Raw genomic sequence first — 16,718 nt, 5'->3', positions numbered from 1 at the left:
AGACTGCTTTTGATATACAGTTTCTTCATCTCCTCTTCAAACTGAATTAAGCTACTTCCTTCTTCTGAAACACAACTCACTATTTAGAAGCTTTGGCTTTGATTTCTCAGAACAGCCTTACAGGAAGAAACCATGCTCTTTTTCTTTTTGTAACCATATTTCTGAAGACAAACTTGTACTGATTTATTTTGATTTTCTAACAGAAATAGGTTCCTGCAAAGAACACTGACTGTTTCTTCTTCTCCCCCCTCCTTCACTCCACTACTACAAGAATATTGCTGTGCGCAAAGCTACCAAGGAAAACTGAAATCCCTCTGTTGGGAACTGTGTACATAGCAATATATTCATACTTTGACAAAGAAGTGAGATTTTTTTTTAGTTCTTAGCATGACATGCTGTGCATTTCTTGCATGTTAACAGCTGAATTCAAACTAAGTAAATAGGTAGTGTTTCAGCAAATTTTATTCAAGCTTAGCACCCATCATTTTAGGGAATATGTGTGCAGCTGATGTAAAGGTAACTAGTTTTAAAACATTAACTTTCAGCAATTACCTTTAACTAAAGAGTTTATAAAGATATGTATACATTAATATATAATTGTATGTCATCTCATTCCTCCTGTGTAGGATTTGTTTCATTCTCCTGTTCACAGTTATACTCATTGTAAAGATTGCTCCTGACATCTATTCAGCTGAAAAGCCAGTGTTTTAAAGATTTCTCTGTATTTCCACACAATTTGGCTTAGTAACAATATCTTTTTTTTTTTTCTCCTTTTTCCTATAAACATTTAACTCCCATTAACATTTTGAAGACATGCATTTATTGGCAGAAGAAACGGAGTCTGTAAGAGAAGTCACCTTCCCCACTATTCTTACAAATAGACTGATACACCCAATCCTGCACAATCACATCTCACTTCAGTTACCTGTGCCATCCTGCTGATGTGGTCCCAACTCTCACTTTCCCAATATTGCTCTGTCTGCCAGACTGGGTATTCCATGTATATTTTCACACTAGCAAATAAAAGCTTAAAACTCCATGCATTTCTCAGTGCACAAAAGTATAGGCCTGAATTCAGCAAGGGAATTGCCTTAAATACAGTCTGATTAAGTTCAGGATGTGGTCCAAATGGCATTACTTTTTCATAAGTTTACGCTAAACAGAAATGTGTGATCTGTTGCTAGTAACAAAACATAACTTCACAAGCACAGCTTAGGTTGGACTAATTCTATACTTTCATTTATTCTCAAAACCAGTAACTTTATTAATGGACTCCCTGTGCCTGCAAGCTGAAGATCCTCAAAATGAAACTGAATTTCCTCAGTAACAATAGGCTATTAGTAAAGCAGACAGATTTCTCTTCCTGTTTTCTCAAAGTTCTCATTTAATTCCTAAGTTGCTTCTTGGCAATGTCAACAGTTAAAATACTGTAAATTAGAAAGCATTTCAAATGTTTTCATTCTTTCTCTTTCAGCACATTGAGAAATTTCTTACCAAGCTATAGAATGATCTTTCAGACCTGGGCTGGGGGCTGTATAGTGCACTCTCAAAGGATATAAGAACCAGATTTAGCAGCACAGCACAGCTGGTCTGCCAGAGAATCTCTTTACAGAGAGAATTTTTATATTGAATCGTGGGACTTCCTTCAGAGCTTGGTCCACAAATCTCTCATATGAGATGTGCTTTAGACAGTTGCAGGGAGGAATATTCTGTGTATGTGGTAATATATCTGAGCTGGCCAAAGAGGGTGGGAATTTGCAGGTAGATGAACTTCATGTAAAGCGCATTTTCAAGACAGTATTTCAAATGTTCTTTGGGTGCACAGCTACTTGGGAGCCTGAACTCTGGCTGTAGATAGTTCACACACACCTCAGATGCACTGAATTCTCTTTCTTGAAAAAGCAAGCGCCTTTTCCTTCAGAAATAACTTGCAAGGTATTAACTTTGCCTTTTTCCATAGTTCTGAAATGAGCAGTCAGTGCAGCTCATGACACAGACTTTTCCAGTAGTGCAACAACCAATATAAATGGCACTGGAGGAGGCAATGACTTGTCTAGGATGAAACGGATTTGAAAGGGCTGGAGGATCTGGGTGCCCACAGTTAGCACTATGCAGAATTGCATTGTCCTCTTCAGTCACTGGCTAGTGGCTCACTCTGAAATGTGCGTGTGGGCAGTTGCGAGGATTCATCCTTTACTATTTGTACAGCATGGTAAACTCCTCAGATAAAAAATGTTATAAAGAACAGGACAGTGCAATTAATAGATGCAAGTGCAGATAGAATTTACTAGTTTCTGCCTGCAACCATAGGTGTTCAGCTTTCAAGAAAAGAGACAATATCACTCCAGAATTCCAGGCATATCAATATTACTGTCAGCTGTAAACAAGAACATTTTGAATGTTCTATTTTACTGAAATGGAAAAGTCTACCGTAATCAAAACTTACAGCAGTTTCATCCCTTATTCTTCATAACTAATAAAGTTGGGCTAATTTATGTGAGATTGTTTTCTAAAATGGGATGCAACATTGGTTTGACAGAAATGCTGGGTAATCAGTTGTTAATATTTTATCTTTATTCTGCTGTATAATGAGGTTTTGTAGCCAATGAATTATCATTCCAGAACATTTGAAACTTGGAATGCAAAAATAAAAATATGGGGAAACTTGTGGATGTTTCCACAAATTCTGTGCTAGAAACAAACCTGGTTGACTAGAGGCTGCTGAAAAACAACAGGACCCAGGTCACAAACAGCTGTTCATACTGCAGCTGAACCTTATATTGAACTTTTTACAGGCACTTTTTTATTCAATAGTTAAAAAATAAGAGTTTGGGGGGGGGGGGGGGGTGTTCCAAGGTAAGAGAGAATCTGTTTTTTTAGTGCTGTCTTTATAAATATCTTTTTCTGTAGATACCTGTTGTACATGGATTTAGATATAGCTACATTTGTATGTATAATTAGGGGTATAGACATTTGGTTAACTTGAAAGCTCCAAAGTGTCATTTGTCACATTTATGGTAGGAACTTTAACTGCCTTAAATACTTATTCTTTTCCAAAGTGACTTTTTTCTTTTCCCTCTAAAAAAAAATAAAAAAATAAAAATGTACTTCATGAAACTATTGTATATGAAGCACTTATTAGCCGTAATTAAATGGACAATATGAATTTACTACATCTTTAGGACTCTGGCTTGTTCTGGTTTAGAGCAAGATGATTAATGCAAATACATATTACTTGAGATAACCATTTAGCAGCTAATTTAGCCAAATTTATTACAGCAGTTAGAGGTTTTTCATTTTAGCAGACGGAGACAAGGACATGACAAAAGTAGAAGGTGTATATGAATGCACACTGCCCTCTAGTGCACAAAGCTTTATGGCATTAGTGAGAAATGCAGACGAAAGTAACAATAGTATCCAGATTTTGTATAGTTTACATTTTCTTTAAAATATTCAGCATCCTTCCTCTGAAAGATTTGTATTTCATCCCCTTTTCCTGACACTGAGGCATCAGATACAAACCAAATCCATTTCAACGTGGCAATATTTTGGTTGAAGAGTTACTTTAAGCATCTGTATTTTTAAGCCTTCTTTCTGTGAGCATATAATAACACCATTTCACATTACTGACTGCTTTTACTCATTTCTCTGTTTCCTAGCATATTTCAAATGTTGGAGAGAGCTGTCACTCTTTTGCTCTAGCCAAGTCACTCTGTGCCTCCTTTAGACCTCTTTCTCAGTCTGCTGGTGGATTTACTTTGCTCGGGTAGAAAGTAAATTCTCCCAAGACTTTCCCCCTACTGACCAGTGGAGATTTGGTTCATCTGAGAACTGTAAATTCTGTTTGACAAGATCAAAGAAACAGATGTATAAGTTCAGTAGTTGATATCGCCTGCAATAAGGAGAAATGATCAAAGCAGCAGGGGTAGAGTATCTTCCCAAACCTTTCAAATATCCAGAATCTCAAAGAGGTCTACCTAGGAGCTATGAATAAATCACATATAAATTTGAATCTTTTTTTCTTTTTCTTTTTTACCATCTGACATTGAGTGCATTGAAAATGTCCATATAGCAATAAGTATTCTGTGAACCAAAAAGATTTGTAGTTCTTTTTACTTTTATTCTTCCACTAGAGTTTCCAAAAACAGATTAAAATTATACTTTAAAAGCTTGTAAAACATACAACAAGTTATACTGAGCTTCAGATCCTGTGTGTCATCTCATTGGCATGCTGCATTAAACCTAAAAGAAGTCGAGTATTTTTGCTCATACATGTGGCATGTTGAACAGTGAAGATCATTTTACTACAGTTATACAATGCAATATATCTTGTTTTTGTTTGGTTTGTATTTTCCCTCAGTGTTGAATAAGGGTCAGTGTGTAACAAAGTATTACCGCTGGATGCAGAAGAACGGAGGTTATATCTGGATACAGTCTAGTGCAACTATAGCTGTCAATGCCAAGAACGCAAGTGAGAAGAATATCATCTGGGTCAACTATCTTCTCAGGTATGTTTTTGAGTCCTTTCTCTCACTTGAACTGCTCTCTCTGTTGCTTGGCTGTGCTGGTGAGACTTTTAGGGAAAAAAACAATGCCTGCTGGAGGGAGTTAATGAGAACAACTTTTTCATATGGTCCATCTCAAAATGAATGCCACTTGGTTGAATGCATTAAGATATCGGTCACGTCTCAGTACACTGGAATATTTTTGAATTATTATACTGCTTTAGTCTTCAAATAAACCTTCCTTCATTTTATTGCATGCCTTTGCTACCCGGAAATCTACCCAACCTCAGCCAAAATATAAAAATGATTCACACCAACTTGCAGTGGCTGTGTGACAAATCTGGTATGAAGTTTTGTGCACTGGTTTATTTGGTTATTGAAAATGCATAGAAGCAAACTTCCTGGAATACTACAAAAAGCTGTCTCTGACAGGTGTTCACCTCTAAGGCCAGAGAGAGGAAATTTCTCAGAAGAAAAGCCTTGAAATAATTTGTTGCTCCTGTAGCCATCAAACAGCATTCACCTTAAAAAGTAAATTGGGATTCACAAACAAAAATATCTCTTAAGACTATTTTAAACAGAAATAATGAGAGACTCTTGAGAAATTCTTTTTTTTACCAAGCACAAGTGTTTTTAAAGGGCTGGTTACTGAGCTCAAGGAAAGACCAACAGTCAGTGAGAGACAGTGAATTATAAACCTGACCTTTCTCATCTGAAAATACCTTTCAGCACATTCTGTTATGTGAAGTGTTCAATAAGATTGGGAGATTTTCTGTTTCATTCCAGAGCAGAACAAACAAACAAATAAAATTTGAAACCTTGAGATTGTCGTGAAATGCAATTGTCATTTTCTGGCCTGTTCTTCTTTTAAGTTGCTTGTCATGGTTTGTTACATTCCCTTTGATGCCATGAGAGTTCAAAGTGATGTCTAGGGCTTAGATTGTGACTTATTATGCCAAGTCCAGCAAGCCCTGAAGAGACCATGCCTGCCTAAACTTGCATGTTGAAATACTTCTGATTCCCTCTTGGGGAAGATATGGAAGCAACCCCTTGCAGGAGAGTATTGATGGATGCTGTGGGAAACCTTACACAGTGGTAGAGTGTAAACTGGGGTTCAGATGGTTCTGTTCTGCTATGGTTGAGCTTGGGCATTTCCAAATATATCCTTATCCTGCTACTTTTTTTTTTTCCCTCTTCTTTAAAACAAGGTGTACACTCAACATCCACAGAGTGAAGCATTAGCTGAGCCCACAGGAGAGCGGCTGAATGCAGCATTTCAAGAATTCAGCTTAAGCTTGCCAACTCTGCACTGGAAGTGCATTGAACTGCTTCAGTGTCCCAGTCCTAGCAGGGCTTCAAACTGCCCAGAAATGTGCTCATTTTCCAGCTGGAAAAGTGGGCCATAAAAAATTATAACAGTTGCCTCTGTCCCCTTTGCTTCTTTTCAGACACCGAGTAAGCCTAGTCCACAAACTTTTTTTTTTATCTATTTTATCTACCAACAGAGTTAATCTAACATAGAGAGAGAGAGACAAGCAGTGTGGTCTTACTCAAGGCTGCTCACAGAACTTGATTTTTCTGCTGCATTCCCTTCACTGGTCTGTTAGAGAAAGATTAACTTCTTCAGTGAATTTGTGTTTTTAATTTAGATTTCTCCCACTTCTGGAATCCATGAAAGATCCAAATGTCCAAAACATATTTTAATGACAGATCAAGGCATAATTAGGTCTACTCTTAGCAGGAGTACTGGTCTGTATACATTTCCATGCATTAGAAAGTATGATTCAGCTGTCTGTAAAAGGATAGACTAATTATAGTGACAGGGAGGATTAATGCTGTTCTTGTTCTAGCAACTTGTTATTCACAGTGTGAAAGCCCTCAAACATCTTTTGCTTGGAGGGGGCAAATTTGGGGACTGCCCTGGGATGCAACAGAATAAAGTCACTTTGTCAGGACAAAACCATAAAGATGGTAATCGTAAGAATGGCATTTCAGTGTGAACTGTGTGAACTCTGAATTTTCACAGTACACTGTAATAGGCTGAATATGGGCACAATGTCATTGTGATAGTGTGTCAGTCACCACTAGTGCTGCCTCACATTGTTCTACACAGGACTGCAGATTTTCTGCTCTATCACAGGACTGGAATTTGAACTGCTTAGAAATGCTCACCTATTCAAAAATGGTTAAAGACTTTGTTTATTTTCAACATTCCTATGCCACTTATGTGTAGCTGTCTGTGTTCCCCTATCTTTGCACTGGTTTGCGAAAGGAACATTTTAGAATGTGCAAACCAAAAAAAAAGCTTAGGATTTTTTTCAGTTTGTCTGGTAATGTAGCTTTTTTACATTGCAGTCATGTTCATTGCTAACAAGTCACAGGTGAGCACCACATGAGCAGATGAAGATATGATTATAATGGGTGTGTTGACAGTTCTTTATCCCTAACATATGCATCTTAACATGCACATGTGCATCTGTCATATAGTTAGAGTGGTTGCTTTTGGTTTCTTGGTGATGTGGATGTGTGTGTGCAGTGTTTTAAAAATATATATCATTTTTACTTATTTCTTGGCCAAACTCTTTAGAGCAGTAGTCATTTCCTTTAGCTCTAACTGATCATTTTCTTACTAACTTTATGTATGGTCTGTTTGATTAAACTGCTGAAAGACAGGACATTTAGAAAAACAGGTATTGAAAGGGCTCTGGCAAGGTTGATAAAGAACGTTGTTACAGAGATAACTCTAATGGGCGTTGGTGGTGGAAGAGAAACAGATTGGAAAAGTTAAAACACACTCCCTGTCCTTCCAGGCAAAGTAATGGGACTGAAATCTAGATATTCTCTTCTTGGATGATGATAGAGTGTATTTCTACTAGATATCACACAAGCCATGGTGTCCCACTTGAGTAAGAATACTTTATTAGCTCTAAAACTTCACTAAAATGAAACAATTTTTAAACCTGGTCACTATAAATATTTGACAAAACTATTAAAATAAACCATCATAAAATCATTGCTGTAAAGCTCTGAGGAAACAAAAATGTGTGGGTTTTTTGTTGTTTTTTTTTTTTTTTTTGGTTTGCTCTGCTATTCTTCCTGTTTATGTTCTTTGTTCCTGAACTTTGGTGTGACAAGAGGATTAAAACATGAAACTGCAAATCATTCAATTTGTATATATTTGCTGTCTCTTCTTCAGTAACCCAGAATACAAGGACACTCCTATGGATATTGCACAACTTCCTCATCTGCCAGAGAAAACCTCAGAATCCTCAGAGACCTCTGACTCTGAATCGGACTCAAAGGACAACTCAGGTAACACACATGATGCATCTTTACACCCACAACAGATCCATATCAAGAAAGCCACATGGTTTCCTTTGCAATCGCTTATACTTCTCAAGGATTGTTTCATTTCAACAACAAAATGCAGTAAAATTAAATTGAAGAAAACTAGTATAATCTTTTAATAGCCTCAGCATTTCCACAGTATCTCCATTTCCACAGTTTTTCTATTCATTCAGTGGATACACTCTTGCCTACACTGCACTGAACTAAATAATTGGTTCCCCAGCTAAGCTTCTTGAACAGGTGTTGTGCCTTATGCAAGGGCCCAGAATTGTAACTGTTGAATATAATTCAAGTTCTTATCTTTCAAAAGTAGTCATACTTTCTGAATATAAATCTCTACTGTCAGTCTTTATGACACTTTTTGCTGTATAGATGCCTTTTTTTGTTATTAGCCTCACTAGGGGGCAGTGAAGATTGTAAAATTTATGGGTTTTCTTGGGTTAAAAGAATTAGATTTTATTAGAAGGTATGGGTTCAAACACTTGTTTCTGAGGTCTTTATGTATGGGACTTCAGCTGTTTTTTAAAAGCTAAATGGCTCAATGTATAAATTAGTCATACAGATGGTCCAGTGCACAGATGGTTCACACATTCCCCATTAGTTTTAAAAGTGCTTACCTAGGCACAGGTACAGATCAGCTGGCTTTTAAAGGAGCATGGTTGCCTGTGGCCCAAGAACTGAGGATGTTACTTTGACGTAGCATGCATTATATGTCTGATTCATCTCTCATGTCTATGATAACACGCAAAAAATATTGGAGAACATGGATCTCATTGACATAAATCAGGCAAAAGCAAGAGGAACAGGTCATAATGTTACATTATATGATATGGCTGTTCCCTTTTCATCTTTTGCATTTATTTGTTCTCCTTTGACAGCTTGGTTTGATGGTTTAATTCAACCTTAGGCACCTATACAGGCTTGACACCTACCATGACTGAGAATCTCTTCACCCATTCTGAGTGCTTCTTTATACTGCCTTGTTCCTACTTAGCCACATAACACAGATATGGTGACAAGTTTGCATTTCCCATGTGCACTGTAAGTTTCTTCAGGTGAGAAGTGCACATACAGTCATGACTCCTAAGGCTGACAGTGCAAGAGAGCATTCTTCAAAGGTACACAGATGTATACATCTCAGAAGATGTCTGGAAGCTTTGGTAGGCAGCAAAAGCAGAGGGCTTCTCCTTACAATAAAATAAAATAAAATAAACAGAAATAGCAAGGGTGCTGAAATCAGAACAGCATCTTGGATGCAACCAACAAGTTCAGATCAAGCACTGTTAAAATCCCAAGCAAACTGTTTGCAGTTTTAGACTAATTCACCCTAAGCCCACACTTAACCAGCCAGAAACCATAGTTTTAAAAATCAGCTTATTCAAAAAAAATAATAATAAATAAATAAAAATTGTAAGAGAAACTCGGCCCTAAATGGAACAAAAAGCTGGCTCCAATATAGGGTTTTGTGGCTGTTAATTTGCTTCTGTGTGTTTTGTTTTTCAATATGGAAGGTCTTAGGACTCAAGCAAAAGTCTCTCTATGTAACTTCAATTAAATAAATGTAAAATCCATTGCTCTGAATCCTCAGGCAGCTTCCTTGTCAAGCCTACCTGCTCCAACATTTCTGGCAAACTGTTTTGTATTGACGTGGTTCCAAGGGTAACCAGTCTTTAAAGGAAAACTGGCCCTTCCCCTCTCCCCCTAAAACAAGTATACTGAAAAGGGTAGTACTTGGCCCTCATGAGTGAAAAAAAAAAATCTTTTATTTCCCAACAAAAGATTTCTGGCTGTTCTGTAAAAGACAGGGTCTCCTGAAGCCTTTCATGACCCTTTCAAATACAGTATGATAATGGAGAGTATTCATTCTCAGAGCTGCTTTGGCTGTCTGAGTCCAGTGGACTGGAGTGTTTATCTCATCCGTATTTGAATTAGGTAGAAATCTAAAACACAACTAAAAGAATTCAAACAAGAAGAGTGACAGTTTCTCAGTGCTGTAGCTGGGCTGTTTTCAATGGCCCTTAGATGATTTGGATCAATCAAAAACTTAATTCAGTGCCTGCATCTGTTTTTTCTGTTTTTTTTTTTGTTTGTTTGTTTGTTTGTTTTTTGTTTTTGTTTTTTTTTTTTCTTGCCCTTCAAAGGAAAATGAAAAGACAGTCTAGCAACGTATCAAAATTGTTTTAACTGGTTTATTCATTCAGATTTATACACATATGACCTGCTTCTCCTCTCACACTGGAGGAGATCAGCAGTAATTCCACTGTCAGAGACACTCTGCCGCTTCGGAAGTGGCGAAGGTGAAGGAAAATGAGATGAGAGGACTAAGAATCCTCATTAGTTAATAGTGCTACATCTTGTTGCCTTCCCACTTTAGAAGAACACAGATGTGAAAGAACAATCATCAGAGCATAATGGTCATAATGGGATTGTTCACTGACTCCTCTTTGGATGAGGCAGCTCCAGGGCCGTTGTGCTCACAGTGGTCAAAATGGCTCCTGCCAAGACAGCAGATGGAAAGGCCCCTCTATCAAGGTGCCTGAGTACATATTCAAAGAAATTTCAGGCCATGTAGCATAGGTTTTTAGCGTGTTTGACAGCCCTGAGTCAGAGAGATTCCTGGTGATCAAACCTCTCCCAACACAATGTAGTACATACATGTGGTTCTACAGAAGAGAACACCTGTTGCCAGAAAAGTTTACAGAAATCAGATCTCATTGGTAGGTCAAAACCTGGCCTTGGGCTGTAATATTACGTTCCTGTTGCTAACAGTTTGTTTCACTTTCCTTTTGCTTCAGAGGACAATGAGAACTCAAAGTCAGATGAGAAAGGAAACCAGTCAGAAAACAGTGAAGACCCTGAATCCGACAGGAAAAAGTCAGGAAATCAGTCGGATAATGAAATGAACTGTAACGATGATGGGAACAGCTCCAGCAACCAGGACAGCAGGGACAGTGATGACAGCTTTGAAAACTCTGACTTTGAGAATCAAAAGGCCCCTGAGGACAGTTTTGGCACTCTTGGCTCTATGCAGATCAAGGTGGAGCGTTATGTTGAGAGTGAGTCAGACCTGCGGTTGCAGAACTGTGAATCACTGACCTCGGACAGTGCCAAGGACTCAGACAGTGCAGGGGAAGTAAATGCCCAGTCTTCCAGCAAACATCAAAAAAGGAAGAAGAGGAGAAAAAAGCAAAAGGGAGGCAGCATGACCCGGAGAAGGCTGTCAAGCACTTCAAGCCCAAATGGACTTGACTCAGCTTTGGTGGACCAGCCCCAGCTGCTCTCGTCGCCAAACAGTGCCTCAGTGCTCAAAATTAAAACAGAAATCTCAGAACCTATCAATTTTGATAATGATAGCAGTATTTGGAATTACCCACCCAACAGGGAAATCTCAAGGAATGAATCACCCTACAGTATGACCAAGCCCCCCAGCTCCGAGCACTTCCCTTCCCCTCAAGCCAGCAGTAGTTTACATGTCTCCATTCCAGACTCTGTTCTCACCCCACCAGGGACTGAAAATACTGCCAGCCGTAAAACTCAGTTCAGCACCTCATCCAACTCAGCCTTGGCTCCTGTGTCCTCTGACCCTTTGTCACCCCCACTTTCAGCATCTCCACGGGACAAACATCCAGGAGGTCCCACAACTTCCAACTCTTTGTTGTACACTGGGGATCTGGAAGCCCTTCAGAGGTTACAAGCGGGCAATGTGGTGCTTCCTTTGGTTCACAGGGTAACAGGAACCCTTGCCGCGACCAGCACTGCTGCTCAGAGGGTCTACACCACTGGCACTATTCGGTATGCTCCAGCTGAAGTTACTTTAGCCATGCAGGGCAACCTCCTCCCCAACACCCATGCTGTTAACTTTGTTGATGTTAACAGCCCCAGCTTTGGGCTGGATCCTAAAACACCGATGGAAATGCTCTACCACCACGTTCACCGACTCAATATGTCGGGACCGTTTGGAAGTGCTGTGAGCGGGGCCAGTCTGACCCAAATGCCTGCAGGGAATGTGTTCACGACTGCCGAAGGACTTTTTTCCACTCTTCCATTTCCTGTGTACAGCAATGGCATTCACACTACACAGACTCTGGAACGGAAAGAGGATTGAAATATGACCACATACTGTGTTCAGTGTTATACTCTGAGGCATAGACTGTGTTTTAATTTAGACCTTTAATTCTAGCACTTTGAATTTGAGCAGGTCAGCTTATTCTCTCAATATGATGGTCCGCATTTCATTCCCCTTCTCTTTAACTTGACTTATTCTTTCATGTAAAGATATTTTTTTATTTTTGCCTTCAGAGAGTCGAAGTACCAGTTGCCTGCCATTTTGTCTTCTTCTAAGATGTGTGTTTTTTCCTTTGCATCTTTATTAAGATGCCTTTAATATGTGTATGCCTCTGCCATAGAATACTCAGTGTTGTGGTAAAGAGATTTTAAAGTGACAACCATTGGTTTTACTTCAAAATGATCTTGATATGATCAAGATTAAAAGAGACAAGCATAAACAATGTGCCCTGTTTGACTAAGTCAAATGAAAAGGGGTTTTTGTTCCTAATTCCTTTAAAATAGGGGATAGTATTTTAGAATTTTATGCAGAGTTTAATTCTCTTTTTATGGTTAAGATTTTCTTACTTGCACATAAAATAATTTGGGTTCTTAAAAAGTTAATTTCTGGCCTGTGACTAGAATGTTGAAAAGTTGGACTAAATGTTAATTACTGAAACTTTAACTTAATTTCTAAAACCATGGTGCTATCATTTATTAATCTGTAATGTCTTCATACAATATGCAGCTTGTGGGCTGGGTTTTTTGAAAAGAATGTGTTCTGTAATGGTCTATAGTCGGGTGCTGCAGTCTCCTTGGTTAGTTAAGACAAAAGCCCTCATTAACATTTGCTGCAGGACTTAAATTTTTTTACCTCCAAACTAACAAGCATAGCCTCATATCAAATTTAAATGGGTCAGGAAGCCTTTTTCAAAAAGTGCTTAAAAACAAAAAAACTCAATTTAATTGACGCAAGGAGCAGTTTCTTAGGTGCATATTGTTTTGCTTTATTTTTTTCTCAGTGTAACTGAGGCTAATTTTGCAACGTCAAATAACACTTCGGATTAAAAAAAAAAAAATGAACTATTTAACATGTTTTGTTTTGTTTTTCATTTAATGTTATAGAGGGAAGGTTGTAAATTTCTTTTTGTTCTTTTATTTGGGTATTTTTTGTTGTTTTTTCCTTATTTCTAGTGTTGAAACCAATATGTTTTAAAACTAAAGAATGGGTTAATAAGCTTGAAATAGATAACTACAACTGAAAACTGCACATTAAGTAAAAGAAAAGAAATCTCCTATTTTGTCTTTGTTGCCAGAAATCACAGTGTAGTGTCAAACACTCCAAATGACTGTCAAATATAAATTCTTCTTCCACTCCATCTTTGGCAGCTGTTTGTTAAGGCATCTAATAACAGATGTGAGAACTGTAATGTGTACAATGTGTAAGTGTCCTTGGCTGTCAGTCCCATTGCAGTTTCAATGTGTGTTACTATATGCAGTATATACTAAGCTAATGTAGTTGTTTTGTCCTTTGTCTTCTCTGTGCTTTATCTCTAGTCCGGAGTGGTAAAGTCCCATTCCTGCAGTCCTAGTGAACCAGTGATTCTTGGGGGTTAGTGGTTTTTGTGTGGTGGCCTTCCTCTGTAATGTCACCTTATGCTGCTTCCACTGTCTGTATACCTTTTAATTTCTGCTGTTGCTTTGCTGTTGTGTATTCTCCAACCTCTCTCTCCCCTCCTCTCTCTCCCTGTCCACGCTTCCCGTCTCTTTCTCTTCCTCTCTTTCTCTCTTCTTCACTCTCAGAGATAAAAGACTCTTAACTAGCTCAAGGTTAATGGAGCCATTTTTTCCCACAGAGGAATTCTGGGTATGACTTACTCTTCCAGTGTACCACACAATGCACTACGGAGTAATGCTCAGATATATTAAACAAATTGATGCCATATAGCCTCAGTTGTTAACATTCCCAGAGTCCCTTGTGCTCTAACCATAAGCAGAGGGTGCATTTCTTTGGTTTTCTCCCAGGTAGGCTGAGGGAGCAATACACAGAGCAATCACCAGTGAGATAGGAAATGCTTTCAAAGGTCAACCAACGTCATTTAAAAAGGAAACTGAGCTTAGAATTGTCATATATATTTGCTTATGTGTGCAATGCTAATATATTAACTCAGCTGTCCTTTGAATTTTTGATTGCTCACTGTGTTGAGTCAATTCCTCCAGTAGCTTTGAATTTGAGAAGTAGATCCAAGCCAGTGGAATAATAGCAAAAGGGAATTGGATGCCACAAATTTAATTAATGAGATTTTAAAGGTTACATTTGAAGGATTTATATGACTAAAAAAGGTGAGAAAGTTGATTGGGAAATTCAAAGTTTAATTTTGGAAGCTCTACTCTAGCTATTGAACAATCAAAGGAGTGCACCTATCAGCTACAAAGAACAGCTAGACAGCTGTTGTTGTTTTGTTTTGGTTTGGTTTGTTTTTTGTTTTTTTTTTATAAATGTTTCTGTGTTGTGTCAAAATGATTTCTGGTGATTTAAACTAACAGATAATCACAGCTGCTGTCTAAATCCATAGTGTTTAAAATTACAAAATGAAAAAAAAAAAAAAAAAAAAAAAGTCATTACCTGTGAAGACTGTGTCTGTGTTTTTAACTATTTCTTGTACAAATATATGAAATCTTTTATGAGGAGACTGGTGCCAAGTAGCTGAATAATGGGGAAAGGGATTCTGTTCGTATAAATCTTAGCAGTGTTACCAACTCTACAATATAAAAAAAAAAAAATTAAAATGTTAAAAAGTGACAGCTATGGTACATTTATTTTGTGTTAAGCTAACCGAATCTAACTTCTCGAGTGCCTGGCTTATTTGAAACATTTTTTTCATTGATCATTGATAATGCTGCAAATCAGAAATGTACATACTTCATTTACAACAGGGTTCTTTTTATACTTTTGTAGATTCTCATACATGTCATACATGGTTGTCTTTATGTAACTTAATTTTTTTTCATCCCGCAGGTGCCATTTTCATAATAAACTTCTCTTGGATTTGTTACTATCTGGCATCATTTCTTTCACATATAACCATCCTGACTAATGAATGCTGGTAGTATTTGTTTGAGCAGGTGCTTTTTAATTGTTTTGTTTAAATAAAATTTAAAAAAAAAAAATCAAAGAGGATACAGCTAGATTTTATTAACTTTTGCAAACTGAAGAAAAGAAGCTGTCGAGATGTAGGCTAAGAATGCTAATCCAAATACTACAACAAACTTGCCACCATCCTAAATTCTCAGCTACCCCAACTCATTGTCATATTGAGCATTTTTATGCACATTATCAAAGCTAAATAATGGACCTGCAACATTAACCACTATAGACAGTGTGCATTTTTTCTTGATTAATGCACACTGGAAGAGGTCAGCTTTTGTACATTAATCATTTAAAATGCACTTTATATTTTCATTTTTGTACTCAACAATGTTACAGTGAAACTATTCAGTCACATTAAACCCTACCTATCTGGGCTGCTGATTCTTTTAAATATGTTCTTTCTTTCCCCAGACTGGCAACGTGTAAGTTGTTGGTGACACGTGGCTAGGCTTCCTGCCTTATAAACTGAAATATTACCAATGTAGGAAAGACAAGGCAAAAAGCCTTCACAAAAGATTAAATACAGTTTTGATCACAACCATCCACATTCTGGTTGAACCTCAGAAGTGACCAGTCATCAGCGATTACTCCTGCGTAAGCTCTGAAGGACAGAAATGCAGGGGCAAGATGCTGGGGTGGGAGGTGCTGCACAGAGGGACCCTGGCTATGTGATATTGGTGGCCCCATGCAGGGGCTGTGCCATGGCCAAGGACGGCAGCAGGATGCCCCATTACCATGTTGAGCATTCTCACCCACCACCCACACAGTCTTTGCAGTACTCTATCATTCATCGATTTTCTTCGTGGTGCCTGTTCCACTTGCAACAAAGAAAAACTTTCCATATTCTGTATTTTATTTTGTTATTGCTGAGTATGCACTACCTCCTCCTAAGAACACAAATCTGGGGTATGTAAAATCAAGGCGGTGCTGCACATAGCCAAAACTTGTACGCATCTTTGGGTGCCCAAAGCTTCTCTCCTCCATGTCTCCATTTCCAAAGTAAACCACTGGGTTAGCCATTCTGAACAGGATTTTGGTTGCGTTATCAGCCAGTACTGAGTAAAACTCTACAATCAGTTGCACTGTTTTCAGCACACCTTTTCACAACACAAGATACATCCTCAGCTGAAGTAGGAGCGTGTCCTTGCTGGAGTAATAATAATAATAGATGTACGCACAGCTATAGTTCAGCAAGTCAGCCCAAGGGATTAACAGCCTGACGTTTGTGTCTTTGCATTCCCGAGCAGTTCAGGATTCCCACTTCCCAGGCTCCAAGCAGTGAGTTTGATACGTCTCCAACTCGCAGGGGGTGGAAAGGAGCAGAGGTTAGCAATGCTGCTTTCAGCGCTGCTCTCGCGTTCCAGCTGGCAACACATCTTGTTTATGAGGTAGCTACGGGTACAGATGCCAGCAGAGAGGAAAACAGAATTTAAATGGAGATTGGAGGAATGACCAGGATACAGCTTAATGGAAGAATAACATGCCTGTTCCAAATAAGTGTTAACCAATATTAACTAAAGCCACTAATCCCAAAAGGGGGCTTGAGGGGCTTTTCTGAGCTGTTACAAAGCCTTTTTAAACCTCACGAGTGCTGTCTATATATTGCATCAGAGCACAGAGTAGATGGTCAACAGGAATACACTACTCTGAGATTCCGAGAAGAACAAGAA

The 16,718-nt window shown here is 38.3% G+C and overlaps 1 protein-coding gene across 6 annotated transcripts in view; it reads left to right on the top strand.

The window, feature by feature from the left end:
* The window catches only part of NPAS3 (neuronal PAS domain protein 3), a 533,731-nt gene extending 518,775 nt beyond the window's left edge, over nucleotides 1-14,956 (top strand). For all 6 annotated transcript variants that reach the window (XM_035328180.1, XM_035328178.1, XM_035328181.1 and 3 more), the window contains 3 exons: nucleotides 4,361-4,508; nucleotides 7,702-7,817; nucleotides 10,649-14,956. In XM_035328180.1, coding sequence (XP_035184071.1) covers nucleotides 4,361-4,508; nucleotides 7,702-7,817; nucleotides 10,649-11,958 — 1,574 coding nt within the window. In that variant the 3' untranslated portion in view covers nucleotides 11,959-14,956. The remainder of the gene's footprint in view (nucleotides 1-4,360; nucleotides 4,509-7,701; nucleotides 7,818-10,648) is intronic.
* Nucleotides 14,957-16,718: the final 1,762 nt, after the last annotated feature.

Source organism: Oxyura jamaicensis, chromosome 5 (genome assembly GCF_011077185.1).
Source record: "Oxyura jamaicensis isolate SHBP4307 breed ruddy duck chromosome 5, BPBGC_Ojam_1.0, whole genome shotgun sequence".
NCBI classification, from domain to species: Eukaryota; Metazoa; Chordata; class Aves; order Anseriformes; family Anatidae; genus Oxyura; species Oxyura jamaicensis.
This window is presented reverse-complemented; position numbering and strand designations above follow the sequence as displayed.